The 16,448-nt window shown below is 35.6% G+C and overlaps 1 protein-coding gene across 28 annotated transcripts in view; it reads left to right on the top strand.

Annotated features, from left to right (window-relative positions):
- The window catches only part of ANK2 (ankyrin 2), a 601,138-nt gene that overhangs the window by 376,136 nt on the left and 208,554 nt on the right, over nucleotides 1-16,448 (top strand). For 11 of the 28 annotated variants that reach the window (XM_045515023.2, XM_045515022.2, XM_045515011.2 and 8 more), the window contains exon 1: nucleotides 113-490. The exons of 10 other annotated variants lie outside the window; for them this stretch is intronic. In XM_045515023.2, coding sequence (XP_045370979.2) covers nucleotides 356-490 — 135 coding nt within the window. In that variant the 5' untranslated portion in view covers nucleotides 113-355. Of the gene's footprint in view, nucleotides 1-103; nucleotides 491-16,448 lie in introns of those variants that run through there. 7 more of the 28 variants (XM_074341915.1, XM_074341896.1, XM_074341898.1 and 4 more) reach the window with 2 other exon arrangements.

The following is a 16,448-nucleotide window of genomic DNA, read 5'->3' as shown; positions in this document are numbered from 1 at the left end:
CTCGCATGCTGAAAAACAAAACACCACCCCTCCCTCGCCTGCTCCCCCTCAGCCTCACCCCCCTCACTCCATTGACATGCATAACTGGCCTGGTAGGTGTAAAAATAGACTGGCAGCGCCTGAATTGGAAATGGTCACTGAAGGCAGCCTGCAGTTGCTGGGGTTTTGAGTTCTCTCTGACACCAGCAACCCGGTCAGCAGATGGGGAGAGCTGGTGAGGGGCGTGTAGGGGAACTGAGCAGAGGAGCCAAGGGTCGTCTGGATGAATCGTCCCCGATAGTGTCCCCCTGAGAGCCCTGGACAGAGCACAGACGGCAAAGACCGGCCCACTGACGGCAGGAACCGTAGAACTGAGATGGGGAATGCAGCTCTCTGCCCGTCTTGCCAGGCGGATAAGAGCGTAAGAGCACAGGGACACTTGCAGGAATTGGACAAAACCCCAGACTACTATGGCTGTAACAGCGAGGACACCAAAGAACTGGGGGTGCGGGTAAGTTCTAAGCCATGAACAGGAGGACAAAAGGATGGTGGCATGAGACTCAACATTGGCCCTTACTGGTTAAACCTCTAAACTTCCTGGGAGGAAGCTGACGGAACAAAACCAATGTGATCAAACCAGCTGACAGCCTCTGATTCAGTGGCCTGCTGCTGTTTCCTCTGGGTGCTCCCAAGTGCTCGTATTTTTTCCTTCTGAGCTGGCTTCAGCTAGGAATTGACATTTGGGAATAAGTCAGAGTGATGTCTCTTTAACTCGAAATTTTGTCCAAAGCTAAACATATATTTTATGATAGAGTGACTTGCAGCAATATTGCAGAGATTCACTTACATTCAGGCTGTTAAATTATTTTGCCTGTGTGTATATTCATAGTTCATTTTTATGAGGTCACAGAAGATTTTTTAAAATTCTTTAAAAAATTATTTTTTTGAGGGGGAAGGTAATTAGGTTTATTCATTTATTTATTTTTAGAGCAGGTACTGGGGTTTGAACCCAGAACCTCCTGTGCTCTACTTGAACTATATCTTCCCCCCAACAGAAGATTTTTTAAGCACGTGCTAATTTCGAATCCCAACTTTAGACTATAAAGGCATTTTATTTCTAATATTTTACTAACTTCAGTGCAAAGACCTTTAAATACTGTTCTGGTTATGATAATATTCTGTGCCGACGCCTAAAAGTTGAGCAAATAATCTAAGTTGACTTTCAGACTTTAGTAATTCATAATCATGGTATGTTCCTTAAAGTGGTTACAAAAGGCTTATTGTGATTTTGGGGAGGGGGAGGGCAAAAAATCTCTCTGAAATATTTTGATTTTCAAGTTGTTGGAGGCTAAAGTTTATCTTTGATCTGTCAGATGCAGGAATTTGACCTTATAGCGAGTCGTTTATTTCAGAGGGAAACCATGAAACTAAGATTCGGAGGATTTCTGAATGGGAGAAACGGCGAGGTTGTACTTCACAGGGGTGCCCGGTATTTCCAGGAGGGAGGGCTCGGAGGAGGTTTCCTTCTCTCTTTGTCTTTTGCTCTGACCTGGATGAATCTCATAATTTCGTAGCATTGATGTTCCATCAGATCCCAGTGAAACTGAAACAGAAACTAAGAGCTTATCAATAAAAACGACGTGTTTGCAGTTAGCAAAATTGAAAAGAAAGTCAGGTCAGCACGGTAGTGACAAACAAGGGCAGTGCTTCCAGAATTGGAAAGAAGCCACCCCAGGCAAGAGATTTAGCAAAAAGGTGGGGAGTGAGGCGATCCCACTGGGGTGAGAGAGCACCTGCCTTAACAGCCGCACAGCCCTCGTTTGTGACCAGGGGCTGGTGCATTTCTCCTTCTGGGTTAGACTTTATGGTTTAAGTGGCCTCCACCCACCAGGAGCCTCATTCGGGATTTCTGAGTGGTCACTTAAAGTGCAATTTCTGGACTGAGGGCCCCCCAAAAAAGGGTGAACATTTAGGTAACTCTTTAGTACCTTTACAAGCTTACTTAGTTGCAATATATAAATAATAAATGCCCTAACAAATAACTACCTGATTTAAAAGGTAGTTTCTAGGAATTTTTAAAAAATTAATTTAGCATTTAGACTATTCTTTAAAATATTAGTTAATAATTCCTTCAAAATTTTGAACTTACACAAATGTATTCCATTTTTTTTCACCTTTTAAAAACCATTAAAATGTAATGCATGTAATTTATTTTAGAGGCACTTTAAAAATTAAATATAAAAGCCAATTTAAAATTTATTTTAATTTTTATTTTTGGAGGGTGGGGGATGTAATTAGGTTTGTTTGTTTGTTTGTTTGTTTGTTTAACGGAGGTACTGGAGATTGAACCAAGGACCTATGATGCTAGGCATGGGCTCTACCACTGAGCTATACCCTCTCCCTAAAAACCTATTTTTTTCAATATAGAGAACAGAAGTCATGATATCTTGATGCACTGATACGTTCTTTTAGGTAACGAAGAGGATGTGTTAGTGTGATTTTGAGGTCCAAGGGCTGAAATGAGAAATTCATCCAAAACTTCAGAGTTCAGAATATGACTGAAAACTTTTTAAGAAGAAATAATCCATAGTGATGTCATTCTCTTGTTGAAATCCTTCTAACCCTCTTAGTATAGCCCTGGAAAAAAAAAGTGAGTTGATTTTTTAAAAAATTATTATGATCTGATTTCTCTGAATTAAATAATATAACGTGCTGATCATTGAATAAACTCTTCTGTCAATGACATTATAGACAGGAGCATACAGTGATTTTTGTGACATGGAAAGTTATGGTAGAAATAGAAATGCACCTGTTATCTACCTTCTTAAGGGATATTGTACTCGGGATTTCATCACTTTAGACACAGGGGGGAAGAAGTTAGTTCATAATACCAAAAATGACTGAAGCAAAATATGTAGTTCTATCCAGCTTAAGTTTCCCAAACTTAAGAACTCTATCATCTTACTTTATTTTTAAATAGCTACTAGAAGACTGAAGTCACTGCTTACATCATCTAGGTACATTTCTTAATTAGCCCCTTTTCATCATTTATGCTTGTCACAATTAATGATTAAGTTAATTGGTTCAGAACTTATTAACTGATATTTTTATAATTTTTTTTGAGGGGAAAAACAGAAACAGAGGTCCTTAGCACTTTTTTTCTTCTGGAAATTAACTTAGAAATGTTTTATAGACTTTATTGTGTTTTTAGGCCAAAAATTTCAAATAAATACATTGTCCAGCTTTATTCATAATCAGAACTAAACTCATGGAAAAAATACAAATTTTGAGGTTCTAAAACTTCTGGGCTTTATGTAAATTAATGCTTCATTCTTTTCTGTAAGTTTTATTTAGAATTTTGAATAGTTTGACATTTGTTTATATAGATGAGTATAGCCATGTGGAATAAATCAGTTTCCAGGAATTGTGTTGGAAGTAAACAAACAAAAAATAATTTCTTCTTGAACAATATTGTTGTATGTCCATATTTGAAATTCCACTTACAGGCTTTTACATTTTTTTATAAGATTAAAAAAATCAGACCAGAATTTATTTCTAGATATGGTACATAGTTAAACCTAGAAATTATATCAAAAAAGTAGAAAACAAAACTAAACATTGTTTTGGCAATATAATAATTTTCTAAGCTTTAAAGCAACTTTAAAAGATTATAGCAAAAAAGGTGAACAGCTAATATGCCACAAAATTTTAAAATTCTATACCTGGACAAATAACACATTATTTTAAAATATATATACAAATTAATACTTAAATCCCAGCTCTGAATTCTGCAAACTCTGTAAAGGGCCATAGAGTGAATGTTACACTTTGTGGGCGTGTGATCTCTGGTGCAGCTATTCAACTCTGTTGTTGTCTGAACAAAAGCAGCCATAAGCAGGAGGTAAACAAATAGACCTGGCTGTATTCCAACAGTTCCTAAATTTTCTATGATTAAATTATCAATTGCTAAAATTTTCAATTCCTAAATACTAATTTTAGTTACAGTATTTCTGTTTTATAAAGATATACATTAAAACAATAAAATAAAATATTCTGTCTGTTAACAAAGATATGAAATATAATAATATTCAGTCTTAGAAGATTGTGTTGAAACTGGTAGACATTCCTGGGTGTGTTGTAAATTTTTCTAATTATTTGGAAAGCAATTTGGAAATACATTTCAAACGAGTTACAGCTAGCTTCTCTTTTTCTTTTTGCTAGTGCAGTGAGGACTCTAGTAGCATGGAGGTATTTGAGTGGAGGACAAGAGTAGGCAAACCTGTGCAGACTCCCACCCCCAACCACAGATAATGGACTAGGCTGGACTGCAGTCCCTCTGTTGTGAGTATTTCCAAGTCCATCCCTCCCTTCACTCAAAATTTGAGGGCACCAGAGAGCTCTACTCCCAGAGACCTTATTCCAAATCCACAGAGAAAAAAATGCCTGCCTTCCTCATGAAGATGTAAGACTTATGAGCTCATGTTAGGGTTTTCCTCTGGTTGCCTCTTACGTTAGTCCTTGAAGGACACGGAGATCTTCTATTATCCCAATCAACCTGACAGTTCCAAAAAGAGGAAGCAGGTGGGGCAGAGACAGTCAAGAACAAAATTCAGCTGTATTCACGTTCTTATTCAGAATAAGTCCTACTAATAGTTCTAAATGTTTCTGTTGATTGCAGAAGGAAAAACCACATTATCTCTCAGATACCTTTTTGTTTTCATTTACGCAGGTGATTGGTACATATATACCAGGTTCACTTATGAAAGCAGAGGCTCTTAGAGATGCCTTACAGACTTCGTCCTGGGCCCTAGCGGAGCTCTGTCTGGGACATGAGTCAGCAAAGCCATGCAGGGGCTAAGCGGGCTCCAGATAGACGGCTTCTTGGCCATGCTTTGGTAAAGTGCAACCTAGAACAGCATCAGGAATATGTCTTATTTCTTATTCTTCTTCTTGGCTTGAATTTTTGTTATGGCATCATTTATAGATTTGCATATTGATCTAAGTGCTCTCTATATTTTTCTTGCAATGGGCCATGTGCTTTTATTGTAGTTTCTTTACCGTATCAGATTAATTTGCTTCATCCCAACAGCAAAACCATAAATGTGATGCTTCATCACAAATATTCCTTAGGTTATCTGTCCTAGCTGATTTTTAAGTTAGTACATCCTTCTCTTTTTACCAGTGTATTCTCAGAGATTTTTCTGTTCTTGTTTCATTTATTTTAACATCTTTTCCCAATTATAGTAAATAATTTTATCTTCTTTATGTCAGCCTTCTGGTTATAGTATACATATTCTTGGGAATTGAGCCCATGAGCAATGAATTCTGCTGTTACTGCGAAAACAGTTCAGTGCTTTTCTGCTCTGCTGAATCAAAAGATAGTAACTCAGTCAGCAGATTTTTATTGAGCTAGATATCGTTCAAAATGCTGGTGATATGTTGACAAGACAGACAGGAGACAAACGGTAACCCAGCGCAGGGAGATGCAGGGAGCATGCTGCCCAGGTGAGGTAGGAGTGCACTGGGCGTGGCCAAGGGCCAGGGAGGGTGTGTGGCTGCAAAGTAGTGAACACAGGAAACAGTGGCAACAAGGTCTGAGGTGCAGGCACAGGCCCACCTTGGCAGAAATTTAGATTTCTCTCTGAAAGCAGTGGGTCTTGGAAAAGAGTCTGGATTTCATTCTAAGAACAGTGGGAAACCTCTGAAGGATTTTAGTCAGAGAAATAGTAGGACTCCATTTATACTTCAAAAGCTCTCTCTCTGCCTCTGTCTCTGTCTCTGTCTCTGTCTCTGTCTCTGCTTGGTGGAGAACGGATTGTATATTCCATCAAGCAAGGAAGAACGGAGGCCAATTTAAGGCGTCCCAGAAACCCCTGAGGAGAACGATGACATAGTATTAAATTAGGGTCTTAGTGTTGTGAGAAGTGACAGATTCCGGATGTATTTTTGTTTTTATTGAAGGATTGTTTTGGCTTATAAAGGAAAGAGAAACGATTATTGGCTTATGCCAGTGAGTACTAGACAGTGCTATTTACTAAGGTGGAGTAGGGTGTGTGTGTGGTGTGTATGTGTGAGAGAGAGATGATTCTTTATCTACGAAGCATACAGTACGTCAAGAGAGTTAAACTTTTTTCAGTTTTGAGTTCTAAGAGGATAGAAATAAGGGACCTTCGAGGATATAGTGAACATCCCCTTCAGTAGCCTTTTTTATAACTGCTGTGAGAAAGCTTTCTTCATGTAGTTTTGCTGTTAACCTGAAAAAGATCCAAGAGTGTAATGAAAATCATGCTGATAAGGCATTTTTGAAAATATGAAATGATATAGAGCCTGATTATGTGACTTTTGGATGGTTTATTTAAAGATAAATTTTGAAAGAAGATAAGTTACGGCTTCTGTGCTCTAGGAACTTTCAATCTCGATTTAGAGACAGGACTTATCCACGTGTAATCCCTTAACTATCAGAGTCAACAGGCAAGTGAGTGGTAATGGGAGTGGTGAAATGAATACCCATGAGATGCCAGAGAAGGAGAGGAACAGTGCAGACCACAGTGCTTTGGGAATGCCCCACGGACGGGGCTGGGCTCAGCCAGTGTGAAGCAGAGCAGCTGTACTGACGGTTCACGCTTGGCAATGCTTCCAAACAGGCTAATTAAATAGCTGCTTTTAGGAGCCCACCAAGCTGCTGGTTCTACTGTAACGACGTGGAGCCTGTCCCCAGGATCCCCCAGTCCACTTCCATCCCCAAAATGAGCAAACAAAGGACTAATGCCTGGACCAGCTAGGGGTCTCCAGGGCCACCTTCCTCCAGTGCTACGGCCAGCATCCGTTGTGATTGCTTGGTGCCTAAACTGTACCAGTTGTTAAATATTTTGAATATCCTTTCTGCCAATGGAGAAGTTGGAGCCTGTAGTCGATTTTTTAATTTTAAATCTTTAAATTTAGGTATAGTTGTACAGTATTATATGTTTCAGGTGTACAGCATATTGATTCACAGTTTTTAAAGGTTATACTCCATTTATAGTTATTATAAAATATTGGCTATATTCCCTGTGCTGTACAATATATCCTTGTAGATTATTTATTTTATATATAGTAGTTTGTACCTCTTAATCTCCTAACTTGCCCCTCCCCCTTCTCTCTCCTGCTGCTGGTAATGACTAGTTTGCTCTCTCTGAGTCTGTTTCTTTTTTGTTATATTCTCTAGTTTATTTTTTGGATTCCTTATGGAAGTGTTATATACAGTATTTGTCGTTCTCTGTCTGACTTATTTCACTTAGCATAATACCCTCCAAGTCCATCCATGTTGTTGCAATGGCAAAATTTCATTCTTTTTTTAATGGCTGAGTTGTAATCCATTGTATAGATATACTAGCCTGAAGTAGATCTTGGAAGCAGAGTACAATCTTGGTTCCTGTTGGGAAGAAGGTATGTTTGGAAATCATTTATTGAGCATCTGCTAAATGCCAGGCACTGGGCCTATCAAGATGAATAAGACATGCAACCTTGGCTTAAAGGAACATGATCCAAGGATGGACAAAGCAGGAGTCCCAATATTGTGTTCCAGTGTGATGAGAAAGCATGTTTCAGAGGGTTACAAAAAAGTCAAATCTTGAAGCATTATGAGCAGATCACAAGCTCAGTCTTGGAGTCAGTGGTAACATTAGGATGATAGAGAAGCAGTATATAAATCCCCATGGCTGTAACACCGATAAGAGGTCCAAAAGGCATTTCTAAAAACATTTAAAGTACCTGGAGACTAAGATGTTTTAATTCTAACCTACTCAAAAAAAAAAAAAAAGTACCCTGCTATACAAATGTAAACACATTACTACTGTGAAATATTAATTGTATAAAACATATTTGCTGTAGTAATTCCTGTAATTATTATGCATTCTCTAGATTAAGTTGCACATAAAATGCAATAGATGCCTTTCAGTGAAAGAGTACACTGTGATAAGATGAATTATTATAATATAAAAAATATCTACTTCTATTATATTTTTCTTACAATGAGGTTCATCCAAACATAATTATTTATTTAAATTATGTAGTACTTAAAATTTTTTTCTTTTATATTTCATAAGATTAGTTCTACTGGACGTACAGTGGCTTTTTCAAGGTCACATGTAGGGTGGAGCTGAGAATGCTCTGTGGAGAGAGAGTTGTCTTTTCAACCATATTTTGTTTCCTTCCCACACAGACATCTGCTGTCTTTCTTACCCACTTTCAGTTGCTGTTTTGGATTGAATGCCCTTTTAATGGATGAAACTTGAAATTTATTTGGCCATAGGAAATAGCTACTGGTTTTCTGATTCCTTCATTTTCATTTAAAGGTTTCTCCTTGAAATGTGGGATATATTATTATCACATTTGATTGTCAACATTTTAAGAGTTTGACTTTTCAAAGCTGACATTCACATCGTATTTGTGTAAGCTTATGTGGCTACAGTAAAACTGTTTTTTTACCTTTAAAATCTGCTTGTAGGAAGTACAAATATTACAGTGATCATCTGCAGTATAATCACTTCATTGGTGTCTTTGAGCTTATGAATTATATCTAAAAGCTATGTGAAAACCAGGTGTTAAATAGTAGAGGTTGTGAGTGGAAACTGTTTTTGATGAATTATAAATGTTGCTGACATATTGTTTAAAATTTGGGATTTTGGGGGTACTCTTTACCTACCTCAGTTATCAATGAGTTTCAAAAGATTATACTTTGAAGTATAATCTTATGTTCTACCTGATACTGTAGCAATTTCTACATTCTAGTATAGCAACTCCATTAGATAAACACATCATGTACTTAAAAATTGACGCTGTAAGATTGATAATTTGTCTAACAATGAATTCTCATTTCATTAAGGAAAAGATCTCTCCAGGCAGAAATAATGTATTAAAATTAGAGTTTGAAGTGTCTTTAGATTTGCTCCTTTAGAATCATACCTTTCTAGATTGTCAGCCTTCTGAAGGAAATTAGTTAGAAAGCATCTACTAAGACACCTAGTAAAACAGAAGTACACAGGAGCATTTGCGACTCTTTTCTTTGTGAAAACCACTGGTTGTCACATGTGTATTTTTTTAGATTTTTAGGAAAAAGTCATTTTTCAGAAGTAAAAGACATTCAACAGTTTTCTGTTAGTAAGGCATATGTTTCACAAAATTGCCCATTTATCTGTCATACATCATTATTTCTTTCGAAAAATAGCTGATCTAATTCCATTTCTCATGCATTTTTGCATCATGCATTCTGACAGACTAAATGATGGAGGCTGGCATAAGGGATAAAGTGTATTTAGGTTGTGTAATAAATACAGAGAATGAAAGGTCTAGCTAATCCTTTATGTCATCACCTCTCAAAATGTGTTCCGTGAACCACCCACATCAGAAGAATCGCCTAGGGTGTTTTAAAGTGATGTGGATTGCTGAGCCCCATTCCAGACCTCCAGAGTTAGAATCTCCAAGGTGGGAGCCAAGAATATTTACTTAACAAGATTAAGCATGATGTCTAAGTAACCCTTAAGTGCATTAATGTATGATAAACCACTGCTTTATGTTCTAAGAAGTTGACGTTACTGAAGAGACCAGACTGAATATATAACAACTGCACAGAGGGCATAAGAGTATAAAAACCCTTCATATTCTATTCAGTTTCTTCTAATCCAGGTTAATTCAACTGGTTGCCAAATTCTACTTAAGAAACCAAGACCACACAGGACATGTGGGAACTGAGGCTGCTTGGCCAACAAATGGGACCTCCTCCAGGTCTTATGTATTATCATAAAAGTAAGAAAGTGTCTGTGTTGTATTGCAATGGAATTTTAAACGATAGCACTTAAGGTAAATGTAAGCTCCACCTCTGAAAGCTAACAATTGCTATACACCTATATAGAGTCCTTTCATTGTTTAAGCTTGTCAGCTCCCATCAGAAGTCTAGGCGCTGAGGTACTATAAGATGCTGTTATGAAAATGGGTCCCCCAATTTTTTAAAAAGCAGAATTTCATTCCACTGTTGGGCAGTCAGCTTGAACAGCAAGATTGCTCTGAATGATTTGATCCTTCCTTGGAATTGAAGTCCAGTACAATTTTCTGGCTGAATTCCACACTTCTGCCTAAAAAGTCACGCAGCCTGGGAGAGATGATTAACAAAGTTCTTTTGGCCTCATTAAAATTTCTTGGTACATCAGCTAATGTGAGGTGTTAAATATTCACTCCATGTATGTTCAATTTTAAGAATTCTATATGCATTTCTAAAAGACCTATAAAATTAAGTGTTAAATCAGTTTTTTCCAAGAAAGTAAATAACGAATTCTACCGTCTACATACACTTTCTTCCTTTTTTAAAAATATATTTTTATTGAAATATAGTCAGTTTACAGTGCTCTGTTAATTTCCGATGTATAGCACAATACTTCAGTCATATAGGAATATAAATATATTTTTCATATTCTTTTTCACCACGAGTTACTACAAGATATTGAATATGGTTCCCTGTGCTATACAGTATAACCTTGTTGTTTATCCATTTTATATTTATTAATTAGTATCTGCAAATCTTGAATTCCCAATTTATCCCTTTCCACCCCCTTTCCCCCTTGATAATGATAAGTTTATTTTCTATGTCTGTGAATCTGTTTCTGTTTCTGTAAGATCGTTTGTCTTTTTTTTTTTTTTTAGGATTCCACATATAAGTGTTATATAGTATTTTTCTTTCTCTTTCTGGCTTACTTCACTTAGAATGGCATTCTCCATGTCCATCCATGCTACTGCAAATGGCATTATTTTATTATTTTTTATGACCGAGTAGTATTCCATTGTATAAATATACCACAACTTCTTTATCCAGTCATCTGTTAATGGACATTTAGGTTGTTTCCATGTCTTGGCTATTGTAAGTAGTGCTGCTATGAACATTGGGGTGCGTGTGTCTTTTTGAGTTAAGATTCCTTCTGGATATATGCCCAGGAGTGGGATTGCTGGATCATATGATAAGTTTATTTTTAGTGTTTTGAGGAATCTCCATACTGTTTTCCATAATGGCTGTACCAAACTACATTCCCACCAACAGTGTAGGAGGGTTCCCTTTTCTCCACACCCTCTCCAGCGTTTATCGTTTGTGGACTTTTAAATGATGGCCATTCTGACTGATGTGAGGTGATACCTCATTGTAGTTTTAATTTGCATTTCTCCAATAATTAGCAACTTTGAGCATTTTTTTCATGTTGCCTGTTGTCCATTTGCATGTCTTCATTGCAAAATTGCTCATTTAGGTCTTCTGTCCATTTTTAGACTGGGTTGTTTGTTTTGCACTTTCTTTCTTTCTTTTGTTACATGATATATAATACAGATGAAAGGATCAGTCTTTGGTGTTGATTTGTGTAAACTCACCAATTTATTCTTTGAAGAATTAAACAGTGATCCAGATGAACATGTCAGTTTCCATTCCTGTTAAAAATGTGACCCATGCAGTTACAGCTGTGTTAGACCCCAGCCATGACACTGTGAGCCAAGTTATTGATTCTGGGCTGCTTTCTTGTCTAGTGCTAACCACTTGATTTGGCACTGGGACTAGATCTTTTCTACTCAGGATCAACAGTTGAATTAGATATGGGAAATAGCAGGAAAATACAAAAAAAGAAATAAAAGAAATGTAGAATGTACAGGGGGTTCTATATTAATTACTGATAATGATAGCCATCATTTTTTGAGCTCCTGTTATTTCCTAGATTCTGTAATGATGCTCTACACACCATTTACAGATCTAAGTTTCATTTCTTCTGATAATAGCTCTGTGAATCAAGTATTAAAGTTTACTTTTATTGAGTGTCTGCTATCCCAGCATACTCTTCTTAGGGATTTTACATATATTACCTAATTTAGTGCATATAATCCTATACGTGTTATAGACAAGTAAACCAAGGCTTATTTGAGTTCAGTACTTTGCTCAAGGTCACATAACTCATGGTAAGTGGTAGAAACAGGATTGAAAATGTAGTTCTAAGCTCACTGTATTACATTAACCATTTAAAGAGAGAGAAATGTAAAAAGGAGACATTAGAGAAAGTTGAAAGTAGGTTGAATGATTTTTAACAATTGGAAAAAATTGCCCACTTGAAAAATTTCAAGTAAGGTTGTCAGTTATGCCCCATACCAAAACAAATTTCAGGTAATTAAAAGTTAAATGGAGGGGAGAGGTTATAGCTCAAGTGGTAGAGAGCATGCTTAGTGTGCACAAGGTCCTGTATTCAATCCCCAGCACCTCCATTAAATAAATAATAAACCTAATTACCTACCTCCTCAAAAAAAAAAAGTTAAATAGAAAAAGAAGTTTTGTTTTTTAAGCCAGGAGAAAATGAAGAGAAGTTTTTTTTTTACTGATTTCAGGGTTGAAAGGAATAAAAGCAATGGAATAAAAATCTAAAAGTAGAAGCTTACACTTTTCAATTTATATAATTTAAAAGTCAAGAGATATATTGACTTTTAATAAAAGTCAAAAGATATATTAAAAAGAACATAAACTTGGAAAAATTTGCAACAAATATGGCAAGATGTTTTCTTGTCTATGTGGAGTTTTTAAAAATAAAAAAGATATTTGAAACTCTAAAAGGACAAAAAATGTGGACAAGTCAAAGAAGACAAAAATTGTAATAGACATAAAATGTATGGTTAAGTTTTTAAACTCTTCAAAAATGAAAAAAGGTAAATCCAAACCATAATGATATACGTATCTATTGAGCAGAGCAAATTTGAGCACGTCATTGAGTGGAGACAGGCTCTTCCACAAACAGTCATGGTAGCATCTTCTGCATCAGCCTCTCTCAAGAATAGTTTTGCAATGTTACAATATGTACCAAGAATTTACATCCTTTAACATCATTATTCCACCTTTAGGAATTTAAACAATGGGCATAATCAAGACAAGGACAAAGATTTAGGTAAATAGTTTTTAATCGTAGCATTCTTGACAACAATGAAAACAAAAGCTTTAGTGGTACAAATGATTAGGGAAAGCTAACACCAGTTATAATCCATCCAGAAACCACTATATGAGATTTAGAGTATCTTAAACAACTTTTAAATGTTGTAGGCAATACTTATTTGGTAATGTTACTTTTTAAAAGTAGAAGACAGAGTATTATCCCAACTTTGTAAAAATATCAATTATATGCACATATATAGTGTACATGTAGAAAAATTCTAAAAGAAAATACATCAAAACATGCACTGTTAAGTTTGAGTAATGGGATTTACGGCTGCTGGCTGATTGTGGGTTTTTTTAAATTCATTTAAAAATGTTCTATGAGAATATGTATGTTTTTTAATGATCCCACTACCTTTTTTTTTTAATAGGGAGGGAGACTATAAGAATAAAAAAAAGGAGTTAAAGAGTGTAGAAAGTTATATAGTTCTAGACAAATGCTCCAATGGAATAGGTGTATTTTTTAGGCTTCATAACAATTTATTATTTTTTTTAATGTTTTACACTTAATTAGCTTTTCAATTGATTTGAAGGGAGGACTTTTTATGAGTAGATCCTTATTAAATTTTTACTGTGAAAATAAGACTATTATCATTTCTTATAGGTGTAATCAACATTTAAATAGCGGGTATGGTGATTAATTAAGAACAGCTGAGAGTTTCATCCATCTTGGAAGCAGTCCAGGTTTAAATCCCACTCAGGAAAATATGTCAGTACAAGCTAGTAAAAGTCTGCATGCTGCTTTAAAAACAGAGGAACAAATGTCTTTGAAGCCTGCTGTGCTGGGAAACTTGAAAATGTTTTTCCTGTGAATGGTAATAGTAACAATGGTGATAGAGACATGGCTCTAAATTCACTCGTCGAGTGTAATGTGTAAGAATATTTTGAGGTACTATAACTGTGTCCCTAAAAGCCACAACTCTTGGGTTAGCAACATTAAAGGAAAGAAATCTTAGTATTCCACTACTCAGCCACAAAAAAGAATAAAATAATGTTATTTGCAGCAACATGGGCAGAACTGTGATCATCATTCTAAGTGAAGTAAGCCAGAAAAAGAAAGAAAAATACCATATGATATCATTCATATGTAGAGTTAAAAAAAAAAAGCTAATAATGCAGAAAAAAAAGGAAAAAGAAGACACCAATGAACTCATCTACAAAACAGAAACAAACTCACAGACATAGTTAACAATCTTATGTTTACCGGTAGTGGAGGAAGGGGGATGGGGAGGGATAAATTGGGAGTTCAAGATTTGCAAATATTAATTGCTATAAAAACATAGATGAAAAACAGATTTCTTTTGTATAGCACAGGAAACTATTCAATACCTTGTAGTAGCCTTTAATGGAAAAAAATATGAAAAGGAATATATGTATGTATATATATGACTGAAACATTGTTATGTACACCAGAAATTGACACATAGTATACTTCAATTAAAAAAAAAAAGAAATCTTGACATTCCAGAGGTGTCAGTGCCACATGGTTCAAACTTTAGGCCAGGCCTTGCCCCCAGCACAAGAAAAGGAATTGGGCATCCAGGAAAATCAGAATGTGATTGCTGGGGCCAGGAATGTGGTCACAGAAACTTTTCCTCAGAACAGGAAGCAGCAGACACTCCTACAAGTTATTCAACAGTGGAAAGGTATTTGGCACTTTTGGGTAGAGCTAAGGAGGTGGTGTCCTGCACGGTGGTGTGATTGTGGCCTCTGGACTGGCTACCAATCTCAGCTCTGGCATTTATTACTCAATATCCAAGTACTTTAATCTCACTAAGGCTCAGTTTCTTCAATTGGGTGGCTTATGAGGATTAAATGACAATATAAATGTTTTGTCATACAGTAGGATTAGCCATTAAAAATATTGCAGTAGTAAGTGTGAGAAATAAATACAAAAAGTACAAACTACTATTCATTCCTTCAAGGAATTTATAGGCTAGTTGGGTAGTCGGGGTTTATGCACACAAAGCAAACTGTATGCTGTAGTCTCTTGAGTAGTTGAACACCGTAAAACAAAAAGTATGTAGAATTCTGATACGGTGTTTGTCAGTTCATATTCTGTAAGAAAATATTTTTACATTTAATTAAAAAATCATTTAAACTATATAAATATACAGGAATCATGTAAAAATGATGAAGAATTGACTTGCTTGCTTAGTGTGTCTTTGACAATTGTTTATCTTAAAACAAAATTTAGCGAAAAAAAAAGTGTAGTAACCCCCACCAAAACACATACAATTAATTCTTACTTAAACATAACCAGAAGAGAAAGGCTTTAGGTCAGGCTAAATCTTTGTAATGATTACTTTACATAATTTGTACTAAATTAGTATTTACATCCATGAAAAGATATTATTATTAAAGGAAACTCAGTTGCTAAAATATCCTGCAATTCTTCCATGTGGGAGAAAGAGACCTAATGCAAGTTGAGCTTCTCCAGGTATAAAGAGCTATATCCTGTGGAGGTGCCACAGGATTTTAATACATACCCAAGCTTTCATCATGCTTCACATTATGTGCTGGGTTCCCACATTGCTAATCAGAAATAGCACCATCTAAACTTTTTTTGTTGAAGTATAATTGGTGTACAATATTACATAAGTTACAGGTGTACAATTTAGTGATTCACAATTTTAAAGGTTATGCTTCATTTACAGTTATTATAAAATATTGGTTATATTCCCCATGCTGTATAATATATTCTTATATCTTATTTTATACATAAGAGTTCGTACCTCTTACTCCCTTATCCCTGTATTGCTCCTCTCCTCTCCCCTCTCTGCTGATAGCCACTAGTTTGTTCTCTGTGAGTCTGCTAAATTTTGTGCTATATTTACTAGTTTATTGTATTTTTTAGCTTCCTCATGTAAATAATATCATATAGTATTTCTTTTTCTCTGTCTGACTTATTTCACTTAGCATAATATCCTCCAGGTCCATCCATGTTGCTGCAAATGGCAAAATTTCAGTCTTTTTTATGGCTGTTGTATTCCATGTGTATATACATATACACTATGTATATATGTATATATATATACTGTGTGTGTGTGTATATATATATACACACACATATATATACTATATATATATATATATATATATATATATATATACACACACACACACACCACTTAATAGTCCATTGTCTATATAAACCACATCTTTATCCATTCATCTGTTGATGAACATTTAGGTTGCTTCCATATCTTAGCAATTGTAAATGATCCTGCTGTGAACATTGGAATGTATGTATCTTTTTGAATTAGTGTTTTGTTTGTTTGTTTGTTTGTTTTTTCAGATATCTACCCAGGAGTGTAATTGATGGGTCATATGGTAGTTCTATTTTTAGATTTTTTTGAGAAATCTCTGGAAAACCTACTGTTTTACACAGTGGCTATACCAGTGTACATTCCCAGCAACAGTGTACAAGGATTCCTTTCCTCCACATTCTTGCCAAAATTTGTTATTTGTGGGTTTTTTTTTTTTTGATGAT

Source organism: Camelus bactrianus, chromosome 2 (genome assembly GCF_048773025.1).
Source record: "Camelus bactrianus isolate YW-2024 breed Bactrian camel chromosome 2, ASM4877302v1, whole genome shotgun sequence".
Lineage (NCBI taxonomy): Eukaryota > Metazoa > Chordata > Mammalia > Artiodactyla > Camelidae > Camelus > Camelus bactrianus.
The sequence above is the reverse complement of the archived record's forward strand: the minus strand, read 5'-3'. Positions and strand labels throughout refer to the sequence as shown.